The 15,585-nt window shown below is 35.0% G+C and overlaps 2 protein-coding genes across 2 annotated transcripts in view; one reads left to right on the top strand and one right to left on the bottom strand.

Moving 5' to 3' along the window:
• LOC146164990 (dedicator of cytokinesis protein 1-like) overlaps positions 1-11,604 on the bottom strand; it is a 48,281-nt gene extending 36,677 nt beyond the window's left edge. The window contains exons 1-16 of the mRNA XM_083382188.1: positions 11,494-11,604; positions 11,119-11,202; positions 11,008-11,051; positions 10,881-10,936; positions 10,373-10,469; positions 9,524-9,766; positions 8,367-8,479; positions 7,847-7,945; positions 7,144-7,225; positions 6,316-6,379; positions 5,832-5,982; positions 5,150-5,241; positions 4,125-4,288; positions 3,521-3,607; positions 2,935-3,033; positions 1,671-1,847 (exon numbers count right to left, since the gene is read on the bottom strand). Of these exons, the coding sequence (XP_083238314.1) occupies positions 1,671-1,847; positions 2,935-3,033; positions 3,521-3,607; positions 4,125-4,288; positions 5,150-5,241; positions 5,832-5,982; positions 6,316-6,379; positions 7,144-7,225; positions 7,847-7,945; positions 8,367-8,479; positions 9,524-9,766; positions 10,373-10,469; positions 10,881-10,936; positions 11,008-11,051; positions 11,119-11,202; positions 11,494-11,542 (1,701 nt within the window). The 5' untranslated portion in view covers positions 11,543-11,604. The remainder of the gene's footprint in view (positions 1-1,670; positions 1,848-2,934; positions 3,034-3,520; positions 3,608-4,124; positions 4,289-5,149; positions 5,242-5,831; positions 5,983-6,315; positions 6,380-7,143; positions 7,226-7,846; positions 7,946-8,366; positions 8,480-9,523; positions 9,767-10,372; positions 10,470-10,880; positions 10,937-11,007; positions 11,052-11,118; positions 11,203-11,493) is intronic.
• A 1,833-nt stretch (positions 11,605-13,437) lies between these two features.
• Positions 13,438-15,461, top strand: LOC146164989 (peroxisomal leader peptide-processing protease-like). The gene is made up of 2 exons (XM_083382407.1): positions 13,438-13,512; positions 13,750-15,461. The coding sequence occupies exon 2, from the start codon at positions 13,848-13,850 to the stop codon at positions 15,357-15,359; it is 1,512 nt and encodes a 503-aa protein (XP_083238533.1). The 5' UTR covers positions 13,438-13,512; positions 13,750-13,847; the 3' UTR covers positions 15,360-15,461.
• The last annotated feature ends 124 nt before the right edge of the window (positions 15,462-15,585 follow it).

The following is a 15,585-nucleotide window of genomic DNA, read 5'->3' as shown; positions in this document are numbered from 1 at the left end:
ATTTTAGGTTTTATCTGTTTTAATAAATAAACAGTCTTAAGATCATTGGTTCTCAGAATCAAATTATTCGAACGATCCTTTTTAACATTTATTTCGGATCGTGTTAAGGAATAATGTGGAACAAAATATTACCATGGCGAGATAATATACTAGTTTTTTTTTTATATGACACTCTATTTTCAAAATAATAGCTTAGTGCTGGCGTCCTCCACGATACTGTATTTAAAATAACAAAAAAGTTATTCGTCTGAAAAAATACGTTGAGCCTAAATAATAGTGAGTGGTTGTATGAGCTTTTCTTGTCGTTAGTTTTGTTTAAGAACTCAACAGTTAGTTTTCTTTTCAGTTTGTCAAAAAGAAATAACAGACTGCACTTGATATAGACTTAGGAATAGGATGTTGGTAGGGTCGTATTGTTTGCCACTTGATATAATATGCCGACGTGTTTACACATCAAACAACGCTACTGTGCAATGTCAACCCATAGCTTATATTCCACCCACATACAGGCATTTCCAAATCGATAAACTGTTTAAAGCGCCGGCAATGGAACCAATAATTGACATTTTACAAGATTGTAATGTTACGATGAAGATAGTTGGTTGGTTTGGTGTCCAAATAATGTTAGACCAGGTAAAGTAATTATAGATGTAAGTAGGCACAGTTGGTAATTCAAGAGTCTATTTTTTTCGATACCACAGAAGCCTTAACATAAACTTTATTTTTCTTTCTTTTTTGTCAAAATATTAACAGAGATGGCTTTTTGGTGTACTAATGATACGTAAGCCGTAATCGTTGGTCAAAAAGCAGCTTCAGAAGGGCTAGATCACAGTTGTTGAACACATATATGTGTGTATAATTAATTGAATGCTTTCCTTGTATTGCTGATTTTTATTGCAAGTTTTTGCTTATTTTCGTTTTTATTGCGAGACCTATTCGGGTAGATTTTAGTCGAAGTTTATGCCCAGTGACGTAGTTTTGCTTCACCGTGTACATTTTTTAAAGGTTCGTCTTAGGTGGCTGCTTAGCTATTAACAAAGACGCCAAATGTTTCAATTTTTAACGCAAGTCCGCAACTAGTTATCTAATAGTATAGCTGTAGTTACATTGGGCGACAATTTATTAGAAAAAATAGTGGAATCGGCGTCATTCGTCCTAAAAAGGGCAACCAGTATGGGTCGTCGAAAGGTTGGGAGAACAAAAATAATTACCAGCGCAGTTATCCTTTTAATATTATGCCTGGTATCAACAGTCTATATATAGATAGACTATATTTTGATAAGGGCTTCGGAGTCAACTCGGTACCCGAGTAAGACCATGTAAAACAACCACAGTCCGACGTGCGAATACGCAGTACCAAATTTTAAAACTGTAAATTGGAAAGGCGGAATAGCATATGCTGGATATTTTCCAACCATGTATTGTGAGTTGATGAATTATATGCCACCTCTATAAGCGGATTGCCGAAAATCCAACTTGTTTATGCAAATGGGTAAAATGTAGACTTTAGAGTACATGGGTGAAATATAGACTGTACAGTAGCAACCGGACTCGGGACTCGCTAAAATCGCACATTTGGCCGGAGTCGGACTCGGGTTTATTTTAACCGATTCCGCAGCCCTGGTTTTGAGCAACCGTTTGTGTTCCTTTCATTCTGTAAAACACCTTACCTTATACACGATGAGGTTGTGCATTCCGTCATGAAGCGTGGTCCCCTCCTCACGCATTAGACGCACGAATGAAAGACCAAAGTCCCTTTCTCCTTTGTCCTGGTGCTCTTTGCTGCTACGGTGGCGAAAAGTGAACCGCAGGTGGGCGTTGTAGAAGTCCTCGATGGGCACGTGCACCTGAGATGGGGGTTTGTGGGGTAATTAGGGAGATTTGTTATTAAGTAGGTCTTTTTATAGCGGTTTGTATTGTTACAAACTGTGTAGTACTGTTACACCCGGGAAAAGTTAATAGAGCTTAATTGCGCCTTTTTCACAGGGCAAAGGTTTTATGATTGCCCTCGGCAAAAAGGACAAATTTATATCACTCCAAATGTAGCAATTTTTGATAAAACAACACAAGCATGGTGTAATAACAAGCGTTTATGCTAGTGTGGTTATCCCGTATAGTTTCATATTTAAAATACTCTTTAGGGGGTAATCAATTGCCCACAATTTAAATACTCTTGTAAGGAATTACCATAAAACCGCGAGCCCGTCAATTCATAGCTTCCAACTGAAAGAACGCAGATTTTGCGATTTGACTTTTCATTTAAAATGCGCTTGGCAAAATCATTATAGTTTTACCACGCTATCCGCCCACGCCATAAGGAAATCCTATGCGAGAGCAAGAGACAAATATTGCACACTCTGCAATAACTAATATGAAATATTTTGTGCCCTAACTATAAAGTAGTGTATGTTGAGCTGTTGGCTAAAGACCATACAGCAGTGATATTCTTTCTGTCATTTGTTTTAGTTTTTTTCTTTATAGGTTTAGTAAATATAATTAGCCAGAAGCTTGGCTGTTAGTTTTACGCCTAATATTCCGTTTGCCGCGAAAAAAGTTAAGAAACACTGCCCTAAAGCAATATAGTTATAACAGAGTGGAACCTTGAAACAAGTTGTGACAAATTTGAAGGGTAAAAGTCGCATCTTAAAACACGGAGTTTTACACTGATCATCCCAACAGCTGCACTAGTTATACCACATTTTGCAATTACCACTTTGGCTTTGAAATACGGTTGTATTTATTTGAAAAAAATTATCCATCTACAAGAAGGTATCATTGATTCTAAGCACAATACATAAAAGCTTAACGTTCATCCAAAAACACAGCGTAACCCACTCAACATTCCTGTCACTCTATTTCTGTTAATTCAGATTTCTCATTTTGATTCGTTTGAGAAAAAACGACAGTTAGCGACACATAAAGTGGCAAACGAACCTTGACAACTTCCATCCAGCGAGGCGTCTTGTTCTGGTAGTAGATGTGCGAGCGATATTGGCTTTCGGGGTCCTCGCCGGATCCCATGCTCACCACGATCTGGATAAAAAAAGTACCAAACGAATAGTTAACATGCAACTGTGCACTGTGCCAAAGGAAGAGAGTAATTCAACGTTTCGGAGACTTGTGAAATACTCACGAACGACAGGGTTTCGAAAATACTAAGGGTCGTGACCTGAAAATGGGTGGTTAAATAAATTGGTTTGGATTCCAACTGCAGTATTTGCCGTGGTTAAATCATGCGTATCGGTCCTTAGCAAGATTTTACCGAAATTTGCCAAAAAAAAAAAAAACATCCTGAGGCCACAGGTAGGCCATTAAATTCAAACTTTTTCGTAAATTGTATCGCCATGTATACCCCTTTTTTTCTTTTTGACCTAGATTCTAAAATGCACTCGTTTTTTTATTACTTTCCGTTGGCGTCCTGTCATACTGTTAGGCCGGGTTTCTAACCCACAGCCCTAGAGCTTGCCGTCGAAATGAAACAGACAGGCCGTAAACACTAGGGCCAATATTACAAACTTACCGGCAGAATTTTTCCTTCATTATCGCACACAGACATCGTGACTTCAACGTTCTTCTGCGAGGTCTTGCTTCCCTTTTCAAATTCACCCTAAACAACAGAGATAAAAATAAAAATAAAATACAAAATCGTCAGAAAAATTTGTTTAGACTACTTAATTGTGCGATTAGGGTTTTTAGTTAAAATGTGACTTACAACAAGTTTCAAGATTTGATCAGACCCACGCTAAACTGAAATTACACAAAAACAATTAAAGGTTTAGAGTAAAACGTCTTGTGTAATTTTAAATAAATAAAAGTTAATCTCTACTACTCGAAATCTGCTAACCAAAATTTCCTTGAAATAATTTAAGTATAGAAAATATTGCTTATTCATCCAGTGTATTATTTACGCCAAAGTTTAAAAATACTACATTTCGGCTCGATTTTTTTCTATTTCGACAATCAATTAGAACAGACGAGTCGACCACAAAACTCACTAAATATATTTATTAAAAACATGACAAATGCAACTGAGCAATTCTTTACCATAATAGTCGACCCCAGCCTCATTATTCAAAAAAGCGAATAAAAACGAAGTACTCGTTTAAAAAAAGTTATCTCCTTACCGACACTATAGTGACGTAGAGGTCGTTTCGCACATCACCGGGCATTATGATTTCCGGGAATCCCATTTTTCTGACCACGGCAGTCGTTCGGTCGACCAGATGGGGAAAGTCCCTCCGGATAGACTTTAGATCGCCGTTGAGCATCTTGAGGGAGACCCAGAGACCTGGAAAGGAAACACCGGGGTAAGTGTTGTTTTAGCGAAGGAAAATCACAAACAAAAATCAGCAAGGTAGGTAGGTATGAATATGCTGTTACGGCAATTTTTTTTGTTGCCAAAAACGTGACACAGGTTCCATTATAAAAGCAAGCACATCACATTGTCCTGTTTGCTTTAAATACCATGTGGGACTAAATCTTTTTAATTCAATTAACAATTTTTTTTAATCAACACTTTAAAGCAGTGGTTCCCAAACTTTTTTTGACTCGCGGCCCCTAAAAAAATCTTAACTATTTCGCGGCACACTTTTAACAGAACAACAATAGAGTCATTTTACAATCGCCTTACCACACGACAAACTTTATGTAAATTTCTCAAAATATTAATTGAATAGTGCAAATATAAGTCTAAAACACTTGCGTATATGCCTATTAGGCTATTGGTAATACAAATACTCTCTTTTCCAAAATTACAAAACAGTTTCGCGGCACACAGTTTGGGAACCACTGCTTTAAAGCCAAAACCTGTAGCAAGGAAATACGAAGCTAAAAATGTTTCAAACACAACTCTTGAAGCGAAAAAATACCTAATATATATGAAACCCGTGTGTTAAGTTCATCAAGCAACATTCAACAATTGTAAAATTGCTCTTCCGGCAAACATTTTTTGCCGAAAAAAAAATGGATTCTGGAAAAATAAAGCTTAGAACCAATTCCAGTAAATCTAAACATATGAACTACTGCACTCGGCGAGCCAATTTTAGGTCGTGATCCAAACATTGAGAAACACTAATCTTTATAAAAATGTAGTTTACTTTTAGATTTGCGATCAGTGTTAGAGAGAAACGAGTGATTTTACAATGCTTACCTTGTCCCTTGTGGTTTATTTCTCCTCGGTTAGCGATGGCGCTGATCGAGCGTTGAATTATTTGCTGAAGACTGTCGTTTTCACCAGACACCCTTCAGATAAATACGCATTGTTAAACTAAATTATAGACAAGCAGTGTTGTAGCAGGTCAATTTGAAATAACACAAATCCCAGTTAATCTACTTGCGAATTGAAAAGTCCAAGTCCGGTAATTTTAAACAAATTGCAAGCCAAGTCCTAGTCCAAGTCATTCGTTACGCAAGTAGTCAATCAAGTAACGGCTTAGGCATCAAAAATGTTAAACGTCTAAATATGGTAAACACGTGCCATTCTGAGCGATATTTCGCACAGCAAACATAAAAAACGAAACAAATAACAAGCTTACATTTATTTAATTTAATAATTGGGTTAAAATTTAAAAACGCCAAGTTTAAGAAAAAGTATTTAATTAAAACACCTTAACATACGTCTAATTTTGTGTTAGGCACTTAAGTCTAAGTCAAGTCAAGTCATTTTGCCAAAAACGCTTAAGAACAGTGACATAAATGGAAAACAATGACTTAAGGGTACTTAAGTTAAGGCGATTCTAAAAAGGGAATGCTTTATACGTTTGAAGCACTATACACAGTTGAAAAAAATGAATTAAAACCCTGAAAAAAGCACGAATGAAACATAAACATACTGCAGAAATGGAATAAAATGTTGCTTTTCATCGTCACTTTCTGTTGTCCCCTTCAATATGGAGGTAACATCCATGACCGCAGCCCCGAAAGCTCGACGTAATCCAGCAGTGTCCTTCTTTTTCTTTTCTGGCTCCTTCAAATCCATTCGGCCTTTGAATCGAAACAATGTGGTATAAGCGATTTTTTTGGGGGGGTGGGGGTATACAAAATAATAGTGTAAAACTGAAAACATAGTTTAACCCATAGAAAGAATGCCAAAGCCCATACTAAAGAAGGTGGAACTTTGAACGTTTTAAATAGATCTCTTGATTCATTATTAACCAAATTGAAAATGAATGAAGATATATTTGAAACGCTTAAAATTCTACCGTACTTCAGTATGGGCTTTGATATTCTTACTACACCCGCCGACCATAATGCTCAAAAGTTTTAATCACCTATGGAATATTTTGTTAATGTAAGACGGATTGAGCAACATCTTACCTATTCTAATAATCTTGCACACCAGGTAGATCTTGTCCCTCTGAAGCTCTTTGCTTCCAAGGTCCTACGGTTTGAACAAAGTTAAACGATTTGAAGGTTTGCACAAGCACAGTGGCAGAAACATTAAACTTCCCATTTAGAACATATAACCAAGATGAAATGCATGTTTAGATAAGCAAAACTCTAGTCTACAGAGTGACCTATATCACTTTTTTCGGACCGATACTGATAACCAATGTTTTGACGTTTTTGACAAACGATACCCTATAGTACGGATACCGATTTTTTATATAGCGAAATATGGACAAAATACGAATTAATTGAAAATTAAATCCAACTAACATTTCAGTTTATCTACCTATATTCATTAAAGTATTATTTTACATGTTAACTTGGCATGATGCTAAAACAACTCTTGAAGTGAAAAATGCCTAATTTATATGAAACCTGTGAGTTAAGTTCATCAAGCAACATTCAACAATTGTAAAATTGCTCTTCCGGCAACCATTTTTTGCCGAAAAAAAACTGGATTCTGGAAAAATATAGCTTAGAACCAATTCCAGCAAATCTAACCATATTATTTTACATGTTAACTTGGCATGATGCTAAACAAAACATTTTCTGTTGGCAAAGAAATAGAAAATTGTGTGTTTTTTCAGGAAAAATATATCTTATTTTCGAAGTCAAATATCGGCCAAAATTTACTGATACCGATATATTGTTAGGGGCGAAATATCGAAATATTGATTCATCTCTACTCTAGTCACATTTATAGAGAATGGGTCAGAGGATAAGTTAAAATAAATTAAAAAACATTGCGAAGCTTACCGTAAATATTGCACGAAGATTGTTGAGCATGTCAATGTTTTTCGGCAGGCCTTGACTTCCCCAACATACAAAGTAATTCTCACTGCAACAAAAAAATACACAATTATTCAAGTGGAATATTGTAATCAAATGGTAGTCTGACAAATTGGGATTGGAGTGGCGCTGTAAACAAGTGTTAATGTGTTACATGAAATACAGTAATTACCACAAAAAGTAAAGATGGTAGATGATTGAATTCATAACAAAGATGGAAGGTGGTATTACCACAAAGTTTAATGATGTCAAATAAAATATAGAAATAAGAAATAAACCCATTGCATAAAACTACAATTTTAATGTGAAACTATAATTAACAAACCACATTATTTTTAAGGTGACAAATAGTATTTCAAGTCATAAACCTCATGATTTTTACTATTTGGGCACTTCTAATTAATGTGAAACTATAGAGAGTCGGTTTTGTAGGGGCATCCCCACATTTTTCAATCAGTGTCGCCCACACTGTAACAAAATACACAGCTAAAGAAATTGTTGTGGGAAGTAACTCGGAAGTGTCAACTTTGACTGTTGGGTTAATTGATCACTCAGCTGCAATGCCATATTGCTAGCTCTGCACTACGTGTTTTTGGCATACCTTTATTGCCATTTTAGACTCAAAATTCCTAAGGCTTTACACAATTTTGAAACTCATAATTTTTCCTACCTAATAGGAACAAGTTCTTTTCCGTCATACATCAAGGACATAAATACGTCAGCGTCTTCTCCGATTCGGCAAACAAAGTTTTTCACCATCACATATAAACTGAAAGAAAACGAAAAATTTAACTAATAAAAGACAACTTTACTAAATAACTAGTAGCAAAATTAAATAATTTAGTTTTATACTACTTTAAAAACATTTCAACAGGTTGTTTATTATAAATAACACAATTTATATATTTTTTTTTCTAATAAGCATATGTAACACCCTGTATTAGCCACTTTAAAGCTAAACTAGCCAGCAAAAATACTAAGTGAAATTCATTTTTCCTAGAAATCTGATCAAAATAATAGTAACACCCTTTTTTATTAACTTTTTCGTAAAAGTAAAAACCTTTAATGTTTTGTGCTTTAAGTCAGAAGGCACCACAAACCTATCAACATGTGATTTGTGCTTTAAGTCAGAAGGCACCACAAACCTATCAACATGTGATTTGTGCTTTAAGTCAGAAGGCACCACAAACCTATCAACATGTGATTTTCTGTTGTCTTGCACAACCTCAGTTGTCGACTCCTTGCCGCTCTGTATTCGTTCTTCTGCTATACGGCGATCCACCTTAATTGAAGCTTTCTCATGCTAAAAAACAAAATATTTTCAATTGATACTCTTGAAAAGAATAGCTTTTATTTTGGCAATGCTAACCGCCAAGTGTTAACAAAATAAATTTGCATGTTGTGTTACTGTATCAGAAAGTACATTCATGAAACTCTTGCTTTACCATGCTAAGTTATAACTTTATGGCAAAAGAACAAATTGCATATGTTGCAAAGTTTTTTTTCAAGCCTTTTAAGAGTTTTAACATCAAATGCTTTATGGACCATTAATTTGGTTCTTTACACACCCAAAAAATGTGAGGTTAAAACAATTAACAAAACTTTAGAACATGATTTCTGGTGAGGAGTAAAAACATATGTATCTTGGTTTTCTAAACCAAAAATTGCTTAGTTTGATTGCACACAACAAAAACAGTATTTTTCCATTTAGAACTTTACATACCATGGGTAGATATAAACTCAAGTTTGCACACGCCAGATGGACAACAGTGTGTGACTTTTAACCATTGGTGTTAATCGAAAATAATTTACACAATTAATTGTCCTTTTTTTCACAGATAGGAAAATTAAGACCGCCATCAGGTCAATAGTCTGATAACAAGAACCATTTTAGATGCACTCATCATTCAGGCAAACGGTGTCAATCACTTCTCATCTGGTGCGAAATGGAATCGACTTTGGCGAGTAGGAGAATGCAAAACCGCAACCCTATATTATGAGTAACTTAGCCTCATTACATTTAAGACATACCACAGTGCCTCTCAGCCTTTTATGGCTAGCGGCACCCCTGAGAAATAATTGCGGCACCCCCAAGTTTTTTCCGTAGGTAATTCACTAAAATAACAAACCATAAGCGGAACTGGAACAACACACAACAACTCTACATAACGTACAACATTATAATTTGATTTATTCCACTATAATCTTACACAAAAAGATATAAGAGTTAAGCAAAAATCAGATTCCTAAAGATTTTCAAACATCTCTCGGCACCATTGTGCATTAGAAATGGCACCCCAGGGCCAGGGTGCCACAGTGACACCCCGGTTGAGAACCACTGACATACCATTTTGAAAACCTCGACCGCTGACAAGGTTCGAATGTCAGCTGGAGTGCAAGTCTCCTCGTTACGGATGCTCAGATCGAGTTTGAGGAGACGGTTGCCGTAGTCGACTCGATCAGCGATCTGGTGAGAAGTCCGTGCCAGTTCGTCAGCGGGAAGAGTACCGGAGATTACTTGTCTTCGCATCGAGATCAGTTCCCGCATCATAATACGGACGTGGGAAAAAATATCTGGGTCTTTGTTTGTCTGTAAGAATTAGATTCTCATTGGTATTGAAGCTACTTGGTATGTGTTAAAGGCGCTAAATTTTTATGAGTATAAAAGAGGAACTTTTTTTAATATTTTGTGCAGAAATGTAATTATTTTAAGTTTTATTATTTGACAATGTAATTGATTGGCACTAAGTTATTTGAATGTGAAGAAAAGTTTATTGAGCACGATTAAGTTTTTTTATTGTATAAAAATTTAATTATTACCAAGATTTGAACCTAATTTGGCTATTTGTTAAGTTGAAAGAACCTAATTTAATTTCAAAATGAAAAAAAACTTGATTAAGGCAAATTTAGAGTAATTTTTTTTGTAAAAAAAATTGATCGAAAATGCGAACTCTTTGGCAGGTAATGTAAATTTAAGTTTATTTTGTGTTGTATCGGAGACATAAGAATTTTAATTGCACTTGATGACAATAGTTAAACATTTTTCGGTTAGTTGAAAATTTAAATGTTTTAAGATGACGATGGCTCTCAGAATAGTAGCTTTCAAAAAATCCTTATCTTGTGAGACACATGTTTGTATACCAAGCCGAAATTAGAAAAACAAATACCTCAAAAAACAAAAAAGCGAGCAACTTGCCAGGAACATTTGCTTCCATATGATTCCCCATTCGCGCAGCACGTGAGACACTTCCTGGACGACAGGCAGCTCGGTGGGCACAATGTTTTCAGTTTTCCTGCCAACAATACACATACATCCAATGTGAATGGGGCATCCTGCTATTGTCCCTGCATTGTGGTTGATGTGGAAATGCTTGTGTTGTAATATTTTTTTGGCATTACGGTAAGGCTAACCACTAAACTGAATATGATTAGGGTTAAAAATAGTTGGTTTTTTTTAACCATTGTTTTTATGCAGATGGCAAATATTGAAATTTAAATCCTTAACCAATGGTATTTTATTAAATATAAACTGTTTTATAAATATATATGACAATATTTTTATTTTAAAGTGTATGTCAATGCTAGCATTTATGAAAATTGCACTAGGTAAGATCGTGATTAATAAAAATTTGTTTGAAAATCTCAAAAAAATGCCTTTATATTGGTAAAACTTTTTTTTAATTCAAGTAAAATATATTTATTACCCTCTTTTTTCAATGATTGCCTCTTTGATATATATATGATTTGCTGGGAAAACGCCCTAAAAATAAAGCAAAAATTTTTATTATAAAAATACAATTAATTTTAAATTACACATTTAAATTTGATTACCTTTTTGGTTTTGTCCATAATAAGAAAACCACGATACCAATGTCCTGCAAAACATTTTTCAAGTAATGGAATTAGGTTTGAAAAAAAGTTTTAAGAATAATTGAAAAATACCTTCATATTCCTCGATGATATGAACAGTATCACCAACTGACAAACTGAGATGTTTATCTTCTTTTGAATAGTAGTTACATACGGCTGAAAATAATTAGAAAAAAATAAAAAAGTTAGTAGAAATTAAATCTTAACCATTAATGTCATTTAATACTATTTTGAGCTGGAAAAGACATCTTCCTATATTTGCAATAACTAATTAACTGCCTGTGTTGGTAGTCAACAATTATTTTTTCATTAAAATAGTTTTTTGATGATATATTTTATCATTAAAATGTTTAACATGTTCTGAAAAAAAACTACAACAATTTTTTTTTTAATACTGACAAATTAATTTGATGTATTTTTACATACCAGTGAATAACAACAACTTACCAACTCCATATTTCGCCTTAACGGCAACAATCCATCCGGCACCTGGCATTTTACAATTTAATATGTTTAACAAAATTTAATCAAAACTCATTTCATTTCCTTCAAATACACTAAAGTAAAACAGAACTGTTGTTAAAATTCTCAAATGTGTAATTAACTAAGTACTTAAGTCGTCAACATTTTGTGTAAGAAAATGAGTTACTTAATAGCATTTAAATATTTATTGGCAAGTTTAACTTAAAAATAATACCGTTTTTTGTGACTCATAAATATTCATTTTAGATAAAATTCTCATTCAAATAGACGGCCTTCATCCTAGTAAAAAAAGATATTTTTACATGTTTTTAAGTCACTGCTTTGAATAATTGGAAATGATTTATGCGGTGTGACGTAATATTTAATGGATAAATTGATAACAAAAAACAGTATTCTTCGTAACAAAAATGAAAGCACAACTTCCAATATATATAACAAAGTGTTACCGTAACATACAAATTGCTCATTGTCATATAAAAAAGTAACTTCTAAAAACAAGTCATTTGAAATTAACTGAAACTAAACTACAAAATTAAAAGATTTTAATGTACAGTATTTATTTTATAGCACTTTTTGACAAGATCTCAAATGGGTCTAGACTGGAAATCCCTCGCTTAGTTAATTCTAGTCACGGCTGATGGCTGTAGCTGTGCACTTTCAACAGTATTTTAATCACTCTGTCGCAGGTGCACACCTCATATGAGTGTGCAAAATACAGAATTGCACCTATGTACACCTTAAAACTTGGTGCTGCATAACCAAAGATCTAGGCCTAGAGTGTCACAAACTGCAACCTGGATGTTACCCTAAGAAGTCTCGAATGCATTTTATAACTTGTGGTAAGATCAGATTAGTGCCCAAAGCATTTTCGCCGATATCTTATGCCAAAATTCCAGAGGCCAGACATGTTTCCCACCAAAAAAGTCACTGGTGGGTTTCGGGCAAGCATTCCACGCAAAAGAAATGTCTTAAGTACAACATACACAACTCAATTTTTTTCCGAAAACTTAAGTTCGCAATTTACAAATTCAGGTGTGCACTCAAATTTAAAAAAAACACTGATGTACACCTGTTGCCGAAGACAGTCTGGTTTCATGCTTCAACAAAACAACATTATTTTAAAACATGAGATAAAAATTTAAAAGTAGAAATTGTAGCTCTCCATTATTATATTATAAACCTTGGTCATTAAAGGGTGCTGTGATCTAGAACCCTACAACATTTTCGCCCGCGGGTTTATATTGTTATCATCATTTTTGTTAGGGTGTTGGTTGGGTTTAGGTAGGTCAAGTGTTATTATCATAATTATTCTTCTATATTTTTTCTCCTTCGCAAATTCCATGTTTAAAACTCGTTTCGGTAATACGAAAAAGTGGAGGGGTTCGAGACCAACGCCAATATAATACGTTTACAAAAAAGGTCGTCAATTTGCAGTTTCTATAGAATATACAATGACGATTGTGTAGCATTACAGAAAATTCTGTAGGAACACTTGAAGGCAATTAATTAGACAATAAATTTGAATATCCTTACAGGTAAATGTAAAAACCTTGACACAAATTTATCAATTCAACCTAAAAACCTTCCCGCGGTACTGTACTTCCGTTTCCTTGAGTGCAGATTGAAAACTAAAACAAACTACGTTCGCTCATTTATTCTAGCTATGCCGCTATGCGTAGGTAGAAATGCTGCCATTTTTTATCAGATGTGGAGGCCAACTTACTGAAGTGACAATTGGATTTTAAAATAATCACCACTAAATTATACAAACGCAGTTCTTTATACAAATCTTCCAAAATTTGCAAATTTTATAATAAAAAACACTTAACGCCTGGACGACGCTGCTCGGTCGTGCGTAAAGTATTCTGTAAACAAAACTAAACACGTGGTACAAAATAAATTTACGAGGTTTTGCGTAACAAGATTTAAGCATGTCGAATTGTTATGGCCCAAATGGACTACAAGCACACCTCTAGTGACACAGTAAGGCCCCTAGTTTGTTTAACTTTATATTCACAAATAATAAAGATCAAAAGTGTCTAATTTATTATATTTTTTTTTGATCCTGTATCAAGATAAAGTTTTACAATTGTACACCATTTGCTTTTTGTGTATCTTGGATTTTTGATTTTAGGGAATATGTGTTTTAAAGTGTGTAAAAAATGCATGATCTAACCGTAACATGGTGTGCACCTTGTTCAGTGTCTGCCCGTTTTTCAGGTGAAAACGATGATCAGAGTGAAATTTGGAGCGGTTGTGCATTTGAAACGGGAAACAAACATTTGGTCGTCACTCATTTTTTGCCTTTTCTGAAATTTATGAAATGCCAACAAGCAAAGTCACTGCAATATCAGGAGTTTGCTGGTTTAGAAAACAGCAGTCAAGATGTCAAAACCAAGATATCAATTGGCACTGGTGATAGAAATATTGTTGCGTTACCGGCTTTTGCTCTGAGAAGCAGAAGGTTGGAATTAGTACTTAAGAAGATATTAGTTGGGTTGGGCTCCTCAAGTAAAAAATGTGACAGTAATGAAGAAAAACCCTGTTGTAACGCTCACTTATCGCAGGACTTTCTATCTTGGTTTTTGATCTTTGAAATTGAACTTGAAACAAAACCAGAAAACAGTTTTTCCCAGAATTTTAATGGCACTAAAATACACCAGGGCATGCCACTATGGATAGAAACGTGTCCATTCGGTGCCGCTGTGCCAAGTGTTTTCGAAGGCTGTATAAGCAAAGGCATTCTTTCCAATGTAGTACAGAATACTGTCTTTATCATCGATATGTACTGTCTGCCCGGTTCAGAAGGTGGTGCTGTTTTCACCGATGATAAAAACAACACAGTGATTGGCATTATAGTGTCTCCGCTGACCATGAAAAGTGGTGAACTGAGTGGATTAGGAATAGCATGTTCGTTTCCTGAAATCCTGTCATGTCTTGCAATGCATACCTCATCCAATCTATACAACCGCCCATTACAGCTTAATCCCTGTGTGGCAAATGCAAAGTTGAAATCATATGCGCCTCTGGGCTTATCAGAAGTGCATTATGGACCTGACGTTGTGGTGTTAAAACACATGAAGGGCTGGGGTTCTGGAGTGGTCGTAGCTCTTGACACATCACCTGACAAGATGGCGCTATATATAGCCACCTGTGCACATGTTGTGAGTCCAGCAGGCAAGTCACTGTATGCACAAGTTGGACTTGGCCGTCACTTAAAATGGCACCAAGCCGAAATTGTTTTCGTTGCTGATAAGTCTTGGTTTGACTTTTCACTTGTTAAAGTGAAGTTAGACAAGCATAATATGTCATCTGTACTACATCGAATGCAGATGGCCACCTATAAAGTAGACATGAATCCATTGTGTTTTTTCACAAAATATATAAGATACCCCAGAAAGGGCATGGATGCATTATCAAAGGGCCACTGTCTCTTTGAAAACTGTGACATGCTTCCCACCATAACAAAAGGAGTCATTTCAAGCGTGGGAACCACTAAAATCGGCAACTCTCAACCAGTTGTCTTGATCCATTCGACATGTGTAGTACATGATGGTGCCAGTGGTGGAGCTTTGCTTTCCTCAGATTCGCATCAGCTCCTCGGCCTACTTGTTAATAATGTGAAGGAAACACAGTCGGAGGACAAAGTTATTTTGTACCCCAAAGTAAACTTTACTCTGCCGGCGCCTTTGTTCATGCCAGCTGTAGAAAGATTTGTATTGGGACAAAGCGATGCGCTACAATTTCTAAACCGATTTTCTTCTATCAAAGCCGATGTTTGGTGCCTGGGAAATGAACTGGATGATAATCAAATTCAGGCAAAACTTTAGAAATTTTGTCTTTACTTTATGCTTTTATTTATCGCTGTATACTTTATTTTAACAACACCATAAATTATGCAAAATCAATTTATATAAAAAACTGTGCAATGTTATTTCTGTTTTAATATAATAATTGTTAATTTACTTATGTTCTACCTTTTTTGTTGTTTGTAAGGAATTTAAATACTGATTGTTGTTTTGTTGATGAAGTTGTATTTAATTATTTCTTTAGGTT

Source organism: Ascidiella aspersa, chromosome 2 (genome assembly GCF_963924565.1).
Source record: "Ascidiella aspersa chromosome 2, kaAscAspe10.2, whole genome shotgun sequence".
NCBI lineage: Eukaryota > Metazoa > Chordata > Ascidiacea > Phlebobranchia > Ascidiidae > Ascidiella > Ascidiella aspersa.
This window is presented reverse-complemented; position numbering and strand designations above follow the sequence as displayed.

Coding starts and splice junctions, on each gene's coding strand:
- LOC146164989 (XM_083382407.1), top strand. CDS start 13,848: ATGAAATGCCAACAAGCAAAGTCACTGCAATATCAGGAGTTTGCTGGT.